This window comes from Vulpes vulpes, chromosome 5 (assembly GCF_048418805.1).
Source record: "Vulpes vulpes isolate BD-2025 chromosome 5, VulVul3, whole genome shotgun sequence".
Taxonomy (NCBI): Eukaryota; Metazoa; Chordata; class Mammalia; order Carnivora; family Canidae; genus Vulpes; species Vulpes vulpes.
Window position 1 is genome coordinate 79,352,385 of NC_132784.1, and position 13,504 is coordinate 79,365,888.

The following is a 13,504-nucleotide window of genomic DNA, read 5'->3' on the forward strand; positions in this document are numbered from 1 at the left end:
CGTTGTTTCTTGGAAATCCTAATTTAACTGAGCGTCCGGTGTTTGATCCGGTAACCCGGGTGTAGACGTGAACCAGACAGGGCTTTCCATACTCACCAGCTGTCCTATAGCCAGATCTCTGTTACCGGTAAACCAGCTGGAGCAAACCGAAGTCGAGGGGTTCTCCGGCCGAGAGGGGGCCCGGGCTGCGCCCCCCCCCGCCCCGCCCTCCGCAGGTGAAGGCTGCGGGGCATCCTCACGCTCTGCGGAGCCCGGGGGGTGGGGCAGGACCGCGACCCGCGGAGGCAGGTGCCGGCGCCCCGGCTCCTGGACCGCGGTGGGAGACAGGGAACCGGGAGGAGCGATCCCGAAGCAAGCGAGCGGCGCGCGCTGGGGCGCGAGTGGTCTCGGCCAGGCGCAGGGACAGGGAGCCTGACTTCATCCTGAGCACGGGAAAAGCGACGACATAAATCCTTTTTTCCCCAGATGTGAGGGGGAAAAAAAGAAAGGGAGCGGTGCGTCCGCGTCTACCCCGAGCGTGACCCGAGGGCGGTCAGCCAGCGGAGCGGGGCTGGGCCCTCTTGTCATGATGAGGCCGACATGGTACCGCACAGGTGGTGACATCTAAAACCACTGCCGAAACCCGGGATCGAACCAGGGACCTTTAGATCTTCAGTCTAACGCTCTCCCAACTGAGCTATTTCGGCTGCTCACGAGCATTGCTTTCCGCATTTCTGTAATGAAATAGTACTAGGTCGGTTGTAGCACGAGGTCAGGGCGAGTGCAGCTGGAGGTAAGCGTTCAGCAAACATCATAAAGATGCCTAAGCCAAGCCTCTGTTTACAAGCTAGAAATGACAAATAATTTTACTTTTCTCAGTTGTCTGGACTCGAGAAACGTATGGAATCCAACGGGAAGGCCATTTGCAAAAGGCTTCAGATGTGGCTTTTCAATGTGACCTCCAGGGGAGGTGTGATGGAGTCACTGCCTCTTGTAGGTTAAAAGCACTTTTTGCTAAACCAAAGTCTTTAAACTATACTTCGACTTTCATAACCCCCACCTTGGCATTTTTAAACTTTCAAATATACAGACCACTGTCAAAAAGTGGGGTTGGCTGAGACCTCTCTCAAACTCTGAGGAGCAGACTGTAGTTTAGTGATATCCCTTTAACAGGTTGCTTTTATCCCACCTTCTCCTATTTCATAATTCTGCATCTCTTGCATTCATATATATGCGATTGAACCAGCCCTAGCCCTAACTGAATCAAGATCTCTGCAGGTGGGGCTCCCGATTGCATGTTTTGTGAATTGACCAGGGGAGTTTAACATGTAGCCACTCTCGGCATCCCATTCCTGAGTCTCCCCAAAATGTAGCTATAACCAAGAGCCCCATGTTTTAAATTGCTTACTCAATCTCTTCATGGGCCTGTCCAGCTCAGAATGTCCAAAAATGAACCCGTCTTTCCCTCTAAATTTGCTACGACTTTCCATCTAAGTTTCCCAAGGCAGAAAAACACCATTTCCTCCCTCCCTCCTTCTGCCCTCCACCTACCATCAGACTCAAGTGCTGTTCATTCCAGTTCAGTATTTCTGGAATCCTTCACTTCTCTTCACTCTTAAATCTTCCCCAACTTCTTCTTTGGTCTTCCTACCTGGGAATCCACACTGGCATCCATCACCTTGCTTAAAAATCCTTCACGGGCTCCCTAACAGAGCAGACACCAAGACTGCTATCTGTGTATGGGCTATAGACTCTCATAACCTGGGCCCTTCCTCTCAGCAGCACGGGTGCAGTGGTCTCTCCTGGACTCTGAACTCCAGCCATTCACGCAGCCACCCAAACCCGGGAGGCTTTCCTAGACTTGGCTCTGCGTCTTTGTCCGTGCCGCTTCCCATACACTGCGCTTCCCCATAGCCCCTAGTAAACACACAACTCTCAACTCAGATACATTCTCCTAGTTCTAGAAGCCCTCTCTGACCTGTCTCTATCCCACCCCTCCCCACCCCCATAGACTGGTTGCCCCTCTCCAGTGCCTTCACACCACTCACCAAACCAGACTGTAATTACGTATCAGAGCTCTTTCTTGTCCTTTGTATCACTTGTGTATGTTACATAACAGACTGGGGTCAATGTTGAAAGAGAGAAAGGAGAGAAAGCAAAGAAGAGAGAGAGAGAGAGAAAACCTATCTCTGGGCCAACTGGTTCTGTACTAACTTTTAAAATCACCTGGTTGGAGCATCTGGGTGGCTCAGTCAGTTGGGCGTTTGCCTTTGGCTCAGGTCATGATCCCCGGGGCCTGGGACAGAGCCTCACAGTGGGCTCTCTGCTCAGCGGGGAGCCTGCTTCTCCCTCTTGTCCCTCTGTTGCTCACCCCATGCTGTCTCTCAAGTAAATAAATAAAGTCTTAAAAAATAAAATAAAATCACCTGGTTAAACTCAAATGTGACATCTGCAAGGCTATTTAGAGACGACTCAAGGTCTTTAGTTCTTGCCTTTAAAGATACCTCACGAGACCACTCTGCATCCTTCCTCTGAGGGATCAGCGTGAACTGAAAAGCTAGTAGGAATGCCCGAGGAGAGTATAACTACACATTATTGTCTGAGCGTGGAAGGAAAAGCCAGGAGAGGCTTGGAATGCTTCCCACGGGGCAGGGCCGATCATGGAACAAAAAGCTGTATCACTTTGAGAAGCAAGCTCTACATTTTGATGACAATCCTACGAGTTTCACAAAGTATACACTTTATGGTGAATAACTTCTAAAGATTTTTCTACACCTCCTTTTTAGGGTTATTTTTCATTTATCTTGTTGAAAGTAGAGTAGGCCCTGAGATTTAAAGGTTTACTATTTTGGTGGGACTTCAGAGAGTTCCTGACAAGTGTTCTAAATTATAATTTTGCTGGGTCATCATTTTGAATCATGAGTAAGTGTGGCAGGCCCTTGGGGATCCACATCATAACCCATTGGGTCATAGCGGCCCATGAAAGGGCTAAAGGAGGGATTGTTAAAATGTTTCAGGTACATTTGACTGTCCTCTATCGGAGGAAATTATATGGCACAGGGCAGGTCAAGATGCCAGATGCAGCTCTCTGCAAATGGCAAGTGTCCACTGCGATGATTTTTAGCTTGCCAAAAAGCAATAAACCAAAAAACCAAAAAACCCTTCAGGGGCTGATACTTACCAACGAACCCAGCAATACAAATCAGGCAAATGACTTGAACAGATGACTGGCTTTCCCAAGAACCAGGCTAGAAAAAATAAGGCCTTCCCAAGAACCAGGCTAGAAGAAAACAATCTGGCAACGTGGCTAATTCTATGGACACAAGAGCCCTGAGAAATCAAGGAGCCTGGAGGCTGGCCTTCAAGGATGCTCCTTCTTCGGGTGGACTTCCAAAGGGGCGCTATCCACATCACTAAGCCCCTGGAAACAGAAATGTGCCTTACTGCACGATGTGACCTCACCCAGCAGGAAATGACTTCACTGTCAGCTGCCTTCCAACCCAGTTTCTCTCAGAACACAAGGTTGTAGAGGTCACACACTCTGGGGGTCAAACAAACCCAGCTTTGAATTCCAACACCATGACTAACCAACTGGCTGTGACCTTAGTGAATTTATTTAAATTAGGGTTTTTTTCCAATGCCTTTGTATTCCACATGACTTTAACATTTACCTCTTAAAAACTGTCCAAGTATAAGCCAGACGGCGCTCAGAATTCCACACTTAGCATGTTGGACGCAGAAGCAGATGGTCAGCCGCAGGGCAGGACCTGTGCTTGCTCTGATGTGCAGCCTCTCCCCCTCCCCGGGTTCCTTGGACTCCTTTGCCCATCTCCTCCCCTCCCTGAACTCTATAGTAGAAACCTCAACAAGCATCTTCACAGTCCTTAATTCTAAGCCCTCCAAATCAATACTTAATTGTTGGAATGCCTGGGTGGTTCAGTGGTTGAGCATCTGCTTTCAGCTCAGAGTGTGATCCCAGGGTCCAGGATGGAGTCTGGCATCAGGCTCCCTGTGAGGAGCCTGGAACTCTATGTCTTTGCTTCTCTGTGTCTCTCCTGAATAAATTTTTAAAAATCTTAAAAACAAACAAACACTTATGTTTCAAACTACAGAATTTGAATCCCTACATGAGACAGCTAAGAATCTGAGAATCTAAATGGGCAAGAGAAACTGAATTCAAGAAAAATTTTATTTTTTGAGGTAAAACAGGCCCAACATCAAAAACACTACAAATGACTCCCCTATGCCAAGGTGGGACACTGACAATTATGTTCCATTAAAGCAGAAGGGGCCTTAAAACTACTCTTCTGTCCACAGGCCCTTTAGAATGCTGTCAAGTAGTGGAAACATCTGGAAACCCATGCCCAGTTTTTCTTTCAATTTCTCACCAAGAGCAGCTGCCTGATTCCCTAGAACAAACCAGTCAGTTCTCCAGCTCCTCCCACCACCACTTCTTACCTAGTAGGAGTACAAGTGAATCAGACAAATGATATGACTTTTTAAAAATTATTTAATTTAGTAGTTTTCTTGGAAAAAAAAAACAATAAGGCAAAGAAAAACGAAAATATATATAATTTTGTTTTGATGTGACTTCATTTCACCTGAAGGACTCAAAGCTTCTCCATTAGCAGGAATCAGACTGGGGATCAGGCTGGAAATGTAGTGCAGATGGTGGAGGAAGAAAGGTGGGGGATAAAGCAGAGACGTTCTGTTTGGTTGAGGAATTCCTGCTCTGGTTAAAGCCCCCTGATTAGGTCACAGCCTTTCCGGGCCTCCTTGAAAGAAGCCCCAGCACAATCCCACACTTAAGGTGGCAATTGGGGTCTTAGAGGAAACTCCCCAGTGGATGCCCATCTCTCAAATGCACCACAGCTAGGAAGGGGGGTGGTGAGGAAGGAATACTACTAATTTACCCAGTATAAATCCAATTTCCAGGCAGGGATGGCTTCCTCTGGAATGATATTTCCCCCAGGACCCACACTGGCTGAGGCTCAGCAGTTAAGGAACAGAAATGAAAAACAGTAACAAAAAGCATACAAGGAAGGCACCTCAATTTGTGATCCTCAACCAAGGGCGGGCTGCGCAGGGGCAGATTTCTAAACAAGACAACTGAAACACATACGGAACACACAATGAAGGAAGCCAGGGCCCAACAGGAGCAGTTCTCTTACCCACCCTACATGACGGCACTTTCAGCTCCACATCCTAGGAAGAAGTTTCTTTTGGGAATTAGCTGTATGTGCTGTCATTTGGGCAGACGCAGAATTAAACTGGAAACTACTGTCCTGACACTCTACCCATACTCTGCCTAACAAAAGAGGGAAAAAGAGGATTTCATTCTCGAGACTCAGGTAATTAGGAGAGCGGAATTTCGACAGCAGTGGGCACTCCATGATACAGACCCAGGATCAAGCCCCTGTTCAGGAACTGCTGGACGTGATCCTGCTCAGGTTTTGAATCTGTCTGCCCCTCAAAGGTGGAAAACAGAGGAGGCTCCAGTCCACATCAGTGTGTCCGAGAGAGAGTTCCAGGGAGACAAAAGATATCAAAAAAACAAGATTCTGAATGGGAAGAAGGAAAATCAAACCAAAAAAATTAGATTTTTCTCTACATATATATAATATACAGATATTTAACACATTATTCGAGAGGTGGCTCCAGTCCATGGGGCTTGAGAGATGGTGGAAACTTTTGTTTAAAATTAACTCCTTCTCTCAAATTCTGAAGTCTATCAGAATGGGACAGGTAATGCTTTGCTCCACACTGGGGCACAGACCCAAACAGGTATTGCGCTGAGAGAGAGAGAGATGGAGAGGGAGAGAGAGAGAAGGGGGAGGGAAGACGGGGAGGAGCAAGAAAGGCAATGAAGAATGGGGTGAGGAAGAACTGGGAAAGCAAAGTGGCTAGCAGTCTTTTCCATCCTGCCTTTTGTTCTCAGAAGTTCCCCGGCGTTCCGAGGAAGTCCGTAAAATTCCCCTGCAAGGATAACAAAGCCTCCTACCGACCACCAGAGTGGCTTGGGTTGCTGTCAAAGGAGGACAGCACAAGGGGTCTATAGGCAAACGCACATACAAACTTCTAAGAAACATAAGTCTGAGTATTCCAATCTTACAGAACAGGCCCCTCGCAGTTTTTCCGATACTATAGTTATCTCCGGGCCGATGCCCCATGAGACCGATCCCATGTGTGACCCCATTTCGGGAGCCATGCCTAAGCTCCACCGCAGTCATTCACGATGCCTCCATTGGTCAAGTCTTCTGTGCTCTTTCCAGGAGCCTCTAAATTCAGCTCTCGCCCTGATCAGCACCAAAATGGCCCGGAATCATGACCTCACAGACCTTGGCCGAGCAGGATGCTACAGGGGAGGGTGAATGACATCATCTGAAAGTGGGGGCGGAGGGCGAAGAGAGCCGAGGACACGTGGCTGTGCAGAGGTGGAGCAGTGCTACCTTCCGGCCACAAACACAGGGACCTAGTAAGTCGATTTCAGTTTCAATCAGCTAAGGCAACCAGCCAATCACCACCACTGGTGTCTGCTTCTGGTGATTGATTTGGACAAAATGATTGGTTAAGACAGACAAACTGGAGGAAAGCGCTGGGTCAGAATCCCAAACGCTAGCTTTCCCGCACATCCTCTGTCCTCTTCTCCTTTGGATCCTCCTCCTTTTTGTTGCTGCCATTTCAGAAAATGTCCGGGCATGAGGTCCAGTCCTGTTTTTCTTTACACTCCCAGTATCCTCCCCTATAAATATGGGTTAGCTCCTTGGTAACAGGATCCTTCTTCCGCTCAAACCACAGCGCCTTATAGGGATCATAGGGTGTGCCTAAAGGGGAAGGCGGGTTAAGAAACACAGAATGAGTGCCAGAAACACACAAAATGATTCTCCACGCATCAAGAGAGTGGAAGGCAGGTTCATTACCATCCTCCGTGGCTTTCATTGCTTCTGCTTCTCTCTTCTTTCTGGAAAGTCTCTGCTTTTCCTCCAGGCGCTGCTTCTCAGCATTGGCTTCATCCCAGCGCCCATTCTCCATCAGTCTCTGGTCGGGCCGCAATCGGCTGTCTGTGGGCGCGGTGCCACTTTCCCAGGCGTTGAGTGTCAGGGCAAGCTCAGAGAAGTAGTACATGTTCTCAGCATTCTTCCTACAAGTCAAGGATGAGAAAGACGAAGGGTGATATCAGTGCCCAGTCCCTTGTTACGGAACAACCGCCAAGCACACTGCCAAAACATGGCCTCTGCAAAGCTGTTCTACAGATGGACAGACCCGAGGACCAGGTCACGGTCCCCTCATGAAGACACCCAGACCAGACCACTCTCCAGCCCCTCCCCTGGCATCACTCACTCCGGGAGTTTGCTGGGTATGTACTGTACTCTGCGGAGATTAGGAAGGAATTCATTACGAAGAGTGAAACATTCTACTAAATGAAAATTCCTTATTCCTATTTCCTTTGCTTTCTCTTTATCCTCTTTCTGGGATAATCTTGGCTGTTACTATAGACTAAACATATGAGAGGACAGGAGAAAAACAGCCTCCATCTCATTTCGGAATTCCTTTGCTTGACCTCAGAGACCTTTATATTGCCGCTGGGTCTCAAGCTAAGTTGTAAACAGGTGGTCAGCATGTTTCTTGTCCAGCTGCTTCTGAATGGTTTTGCTTTATTATTATTATTTTTTTTATTTTTAAAGATTTTAGTTACATATTCATGAGAGACATATAGAGAGAGGCAGAGACATAGGCAGAGGGAGAAGCAGGCTCCACACAGGGAGCCTGATGTGGGAATCAACCCCTGAATCATTTTGCTTTAAATTATGAATATTTTGGGGCACCTGGGTGGCTGAGCGACTGAGCATCTGCCTTTGGCTCAGGTCGTGATCACGGGGTCTTGGGATTGAGTCCTGCATCAGGCTCCCCGCAGGGAAGCCTGCTTCTGCCTCTACTTGTGTCTCCGCCTCTCTGTGTCTCTCATGAATACATAAATAAAATCTTTAAAAATAAATAAATAATGAATATTTTTGGCAGATGTGACTTGATTAGTTTCATTTTTCTTGGCAAATGCACATTATAACTCAAATCATATGGTGACAGCCTTCTGGTAATCTCTCCAAAGGTTCTGATTTCCCTGGCTTGATTCCTCACGTGCCTAAGTGGGAAGGAAGGCAGCAATGCCATCAGTACTGCTCCAAGGTTGGGGTCAAAGTGTTACAGACAACATACATACTGATACTCACGGTAAAGGGTTCCTTTTCCACAGCATGACCCTGCTTTCCTCTGCCTCATGGCCTCTCTGCCGAGCATCACCCCCATTTTCCCCAACGACTGGCTGTACTTTGAAACAATCCATTTTCTCATCCCATGTCCCCAGAAGAGCAAAGTGAACTTTTCCTGATGGATCTGTCACTTCCCCTGTCACCTACAAGGACGGAGAGCAGGGTTTTGGGTTAGCTTACCTGACTACTCTGGAAACCAAAGTCCTACAGTAAATACTGGTTAAATCCTGCTACAATAAACACCATAGAACCACCCATATTATTCTGGTATATTTTTTTGAGCTGCTTAAAATAAATGAGCCACAAGTTGGAGTTTCATCATTTTGTTACATAGGGTTTTTTGTTGCAATGATACATGAGGGGTAAAGATCCGACTGGTACTCAGAATTATGGCATTTTCTTCTCTCTGGAAGTTAGAGACAGCCACAAACAGATTTGAATCTCCAACTCTTTTTCACTTGACATCAAACTCATGGTGCAATTGATACAGGACTCACACTTAGACTTCACGGCAGTCAAACTACCCATCCTTCTTCCTGAAATCCTTTTATTGGTCCTTCCTCTGTGTTTCCCATTTGCAATCTCTCCTTGCTCTTGACTTTCACTTTCTTATTGTTTTGATCAGAAAAGACAATGATTTGGTTTAGTAATGCAAAATCTAAGTCCCCTTTCCTGCTGACTTTTTCCTTTACCTCTCCTTCCCCACCCCCCCCCCAAATCACCACATAAATATTTAGGAGATATATACATTTAGACTATCTATTCATCTATCATTCACACCAGCCCCCAAAGAGTAGGCTTTCTTTTTTTCTTTTCTTTTCTCTCTTTTTTTTTTTTTTTTTTTTTAAAGAGTAGGCTTTCTAAGGGATACACACTAAGGAAAAACATTTAAAACTCCAACTTCTCTTACCTTTCTTGCTACATCACGAGAGAAGTAGCTGTAAGGGACAAATTTAAGATTGCACTTGTCTCCTGTCTTGTGGTTCACAATATCGATTTCACCAGACTACAAAATAAAAAGCATCATTTTATTAAGACTGGAGGACTTGAATATGTGCCAGACCCCATGCCCTATACTTTTCCATCGTACACTCTCAGACTTCCTTGCTTAAGGGTTCTGGTCTCAGCCAACCCTGAGAAGCCATGAAATTCCTTCAAAACCTTGGTAGGCGGCATGATTTGCCTTTCAGCACATATGTTGATATTCACATAATAATTTATCTTTCCACCCCACTCATACCCTTCATGAACTCTGTGCTTAAATCAAAGTACTCTACTCACAATTACAAGGTTATACATGGCGGAACTTTCTATACTTTATTTCATTTTCTTTCTATCTTCTAAATCCCAAAGCACTTGAAGACTCAGCTTAGAGCACATGGGTGGCTCAGTTGGTTAACCATCCAATTTTTGATTTCGGCTCCGGTCATGATCTCCAACTTTTGGTTTTTGGTTCAGGTCGTGAAATCAAGTCCCTCATGGGGCTCTGTGCTCATTGTGGAGTCTGCTTGAGATTCTCTCCCTTCCTCTCTACCCCTCCATTGCTCATACTCTCTCTCTCTCTCTAATAAATAAATAAATAAATAAAATCTTAAGAAAAAAAAAAGACTCAGCTTAATTAACACATCTACTGTGAAGGTTTTCCTGACTTGTCAAGACAGTATTCCCCCCTTTTTTAAAGATTAGTTATTTATTTGAGAGAGTGAGTGAGAGAGAGAGCACAAGTCAGGGGAAGAGGAGAGGGAGCAACAGATACCCCGCTGAGCCAGGAACATGACTCAGGACTCGACCTTGAGACTCCAGGATCAGTACCTGTGACCAAAGCAGACACTTAATCGACTGAACCACCCAGGCACTCTCCCTTTCTTTTCTAAATTTATTATAACCATTGTCTTAAGAGCCAACTGATAATTAATTAGATGTTATCTTAGTACAGCTCTTATGCTAGTGTATTTTGTTAAATACTTTTGAATCTATACATATTTGTCATGTTATCTCCAATGATACAATAACTCTTTGCAGAACAATGTCTTATCTAGTTTTTTATCCCCAAGACTTTGTGTTCTGCCTAGCAGTCAAGTCTGATGAATAATGAAAGGTGGAAGACTAGGAGCCACGTTTATTATTTTGTTGTACTTTCATAATAGCCAACACGGTCCTGGGAGAGTAGTCACTGAATGAATGTTACAAATTGGTCATTTACAAATAATAATTCGTGGTATAGAAACTCAGGGGACGCCTGGGTGGCTCAGCGTTTGAGCACCTGCCTTCGGCCCAGGTCATGATCCTGGAGTCCCGGGACTGAGTCCCACATTGGGCTCCCTGCGTGGAACCTGCTTCTCCTTCTGCCTATGTCTCTGCCTCTCTCTTTTGTGTCTCTCATGAATGAATGAATGAATGAATGAATGAATGAATGGATAGATAGATAGATAGATAGATAGATAGATAGATAGATAGATAGAAACTCAGGGGCAGCCCTGGTGGCGCAGCAGTTTAGCACCGCCTGCAGCCCAGGGCATGATCCTGGAGACCCTGGATTGAGTCCCATGTCAGGCTTTCTGCACGGTGCCTGCTTCTCCCTCTGCCTGTGTCTCTGCCTCTCTCTCTCTCTGCGTCTCTATGAATAAATAAATAAAATCTTTAAAAAATAAATAAATAAATAAATAAATAAATAAATAAATAAATAGATAGATAGAAACTCGGGGATTGGGGGGGGCGCTACTGCCTGAGAGCAATTCATGAGAAAAATCAGTAACAACTGTCTGGGGCCAGTTCTCATGCCCTTGATACTGCAGAGACGGACTTACGAACATACTTCTTCTGCACTTCAGAACACTTTGGGCACCTCTGCTTACCTGATCTATCCACAGCTTGCCCACAATAATGTTGTGCACTGTGGTGGTAACCTTCTTCCAAGTGTAGTGGTGCCCAGTTGCATGGAAAATACAGTGAATGCTACCTGGAAACAGAGACAGGTACACAAACAAGCCAAATATTAGGACAACAGCATCACATTAGCTACAAATAACAATGGATTGATTTTCTTCTATCAATATCTCTTACTTTTAAAAGGAAAACAATAAACCAAAAAGGATTTATAATCTTCTTAAATGCTGGAAGCTCTGATTGAATTTTTTTCTTCACTTATTTTTAAATTTATGAATAAACTGTAACTAAATGATGACCAACACTGACAACTGATAAAGCTTAGCTAGGAAGCGATATTCTGCAATTAGAGAAAAAAGAAAGCAAAAGCTCCAATCTTTTCACCAAGTGTGCCTGCCACGCGAGTTGCAAAATTTACAGGAACAGGTCAAATTTGCCCCACATAAAAAAATAAAATTGAATTGTGGAAAAGAGCACATGCTGGCAGTCAGGATGGCAGTGGCGAGGCCCTCTTGTTAGTAAGTAGCCACATGACCTTAAGTAACCTGCTTTTCTAAGGGCCTTAACGATAACATAGTAGTGAATAGGGCAGAACTAGACTGAATCCTGGCTCCAACACTTGTTAGAAGTGTGACCTTGGATTGTGTAATAAGGAATTGGTCTGGTATTTCTCCATGGTTCCTGAGAGGGGACCTCTAAACCCCTGGAATCTCCCAAGTGAGAGGTCCCAGAGGGGACCTCCAGGGAAGAAGGAGGCCTGAAAACTGAATTCAGTTCAGTGGCCAATGTTTCCATCATGCCCACCTAATCAAATCCTAATAAAATCTGTGGACGACGGAGCTTAGTGCAGCTTCCTGGTTGATGAACACCTCAATGTGCCCTGATACCATGGGAGAAGTCATAGAAGTTCTACGTCCAGGACACTTGCAGACCTTGCTCTATGCATCTCTTCATTTGGCTGGTACTGATTTGTACCTTTTATAATAAAACTATGATAGTGAGGATAGTTCTTTCCTGGGTTCTATGAGTCATCCTAGCAAATTATCTAAACTAAAGCCAGTGCGTCAGAAGTACATAGGGTCTGGGGCCCCCCAAATTGGTAGCTGGCATCTGAGGTGAGAGCAGTCTTATTGGAGCCGGTGTCCTTAACTTATGTGGTCTGCATGAATCTGGCTGGTTAGCAACAGAACTGCACTAGAGTACCAGATCCTGCATATGCTGTGATCTCCCTAGGTCTCAGCTTTATCATCTGTAGACTTGGGATAAGCACACCTTGTCACGCAGTACTGTTTATCTGCCAGTACAATGCCTGAAACATAATGGGTGCTCAAGAGATACAGTCTTCTCTTGTCCCTGTGAGTTCATCTTGCATATCAAACCAAAAGTGAGGTGAAGAGAAGTGCCTAGGGATTCAAAATAATAAAAAAAATTTAAAGATAAACATACATATGTATATCTTTTTAGAAAAAAGATTTTATTTTTTTGAGAGACAGAGAAAGAGAGCGAGCATGCAAGTGTGAGCTAGAGGAGCAGAGGGAGAGGGAGAGAGAACCCCAAGCAAACTCCATGCTCCACGTGGAGCCCGACGCAAGGCTCAAATTCATGACCGAGATCATGACCTGAGCCAGAATCAAGAGTCAGACACTTAACCGACAGAGCCATCCATATATACACCCTATATGTATATCCTTATATACATGTTGACTAATACAGTCAGTTACAGTACTGGTATAAGTCTAAGCTCTCTCTGCAACCACTAATGAACAGAAGACTAATTATGTGTCTTTCTTGTACATGAGACTAAACTAGCCCTGTTGGCTGCAGCAGCAGTGATGACAATGACACCCAGGACAAAAGGAACAGCTCTGCTGACAGCACCTGTTGTGTCCTAGGTACCGTGCTACACTCTCCTCATCTATTAGCTCATTTAATCTTCACAACACCCTTTCAAATACCTGTGCCATCTACACACATGCTAAGTCTCCTGCTCAATACTTCTTCTACCACCACTGCTGTCTAAAGCCACCGTCCTCTCTTGCCTGAAGTGAACAACATTGTTTCGGTCCCACTTCCACCATAGTCACCTTCAAGTCTCTAGTCAAAGTGATGTTTAAAACATGTCATGTCAACTTACCACACTGTGTAAAATCTCTAGTTTCTTCCCACTGCAATGAAAACCAAACCCAACTCCTTTCCCTCATGTACAAAACCCTACAAGATCCGGCCCTTGGGATGTCTGGGTGGCTCAGCAGTTAAGCATCTGCCTTCGGCCAAGGGCATGGTCCTGGAGTCCCAGGATTGAGTCCCAAATCGGGCTCCCTGCATGGAGCCTGCTTCTCTCTCTGCTTCTTTCTTTGCCTATGTCTCTGCCT

General features: G+C 45.4%; 1 protein-coding gene and 1 non-coding gene across 2 annotated transcripts in view; both read right to left on the reverse strand.

Annotated features, from left to right (window-relative positions):
- Positions 1 to 613: 613 nt before the first annotated feature.
- TRNAF-GAA (transfer RNA phenylalanine (anticodon GAA)) lies at positions 614 to 686 on the reverse strand. The gene has a single exon. It is a non-coding gene; the product is annotated as a tRNA-Phe (tRNA).
- A 3,785-nt stretch (positions 687 to 4,471) lies between these two features.
- Positions 4,472 to 13,504, reverse strand: part of OSBP (oxysterol binding protein) — a 33,834-nt gene continuing 24,801 nt past the window's right edge. The window contains exons 10-14 of the mRNA XM_026012805.2: positions 11,102 to 11,205; positions 9,157 to 9,252; positions 8,208 to 8,389; positions 6,900 to 7,120; positions 4,472 to 6,803 (exon numbers count right to left, since the gene is read on the reverse strand). Coding sequence (XP_025868590.2) covers positions 6,661 to 6,803; positions 6,900 to 7,120; positions 8,208 to 8,389; positions 9,157 to 9,252; positions 11,102 to 11,205 — 746 coding nt within the window. The 3' untranslated portion in view covers positions 4,472 to 6,660. The remainder of the gene's footprint in view (positions 6,804 to 6,899; positions 7,121 to 8,207; positions 8,390 to 9,156; positions 9,253 to 11,101; positions 11,206 to 13,504) is intronic.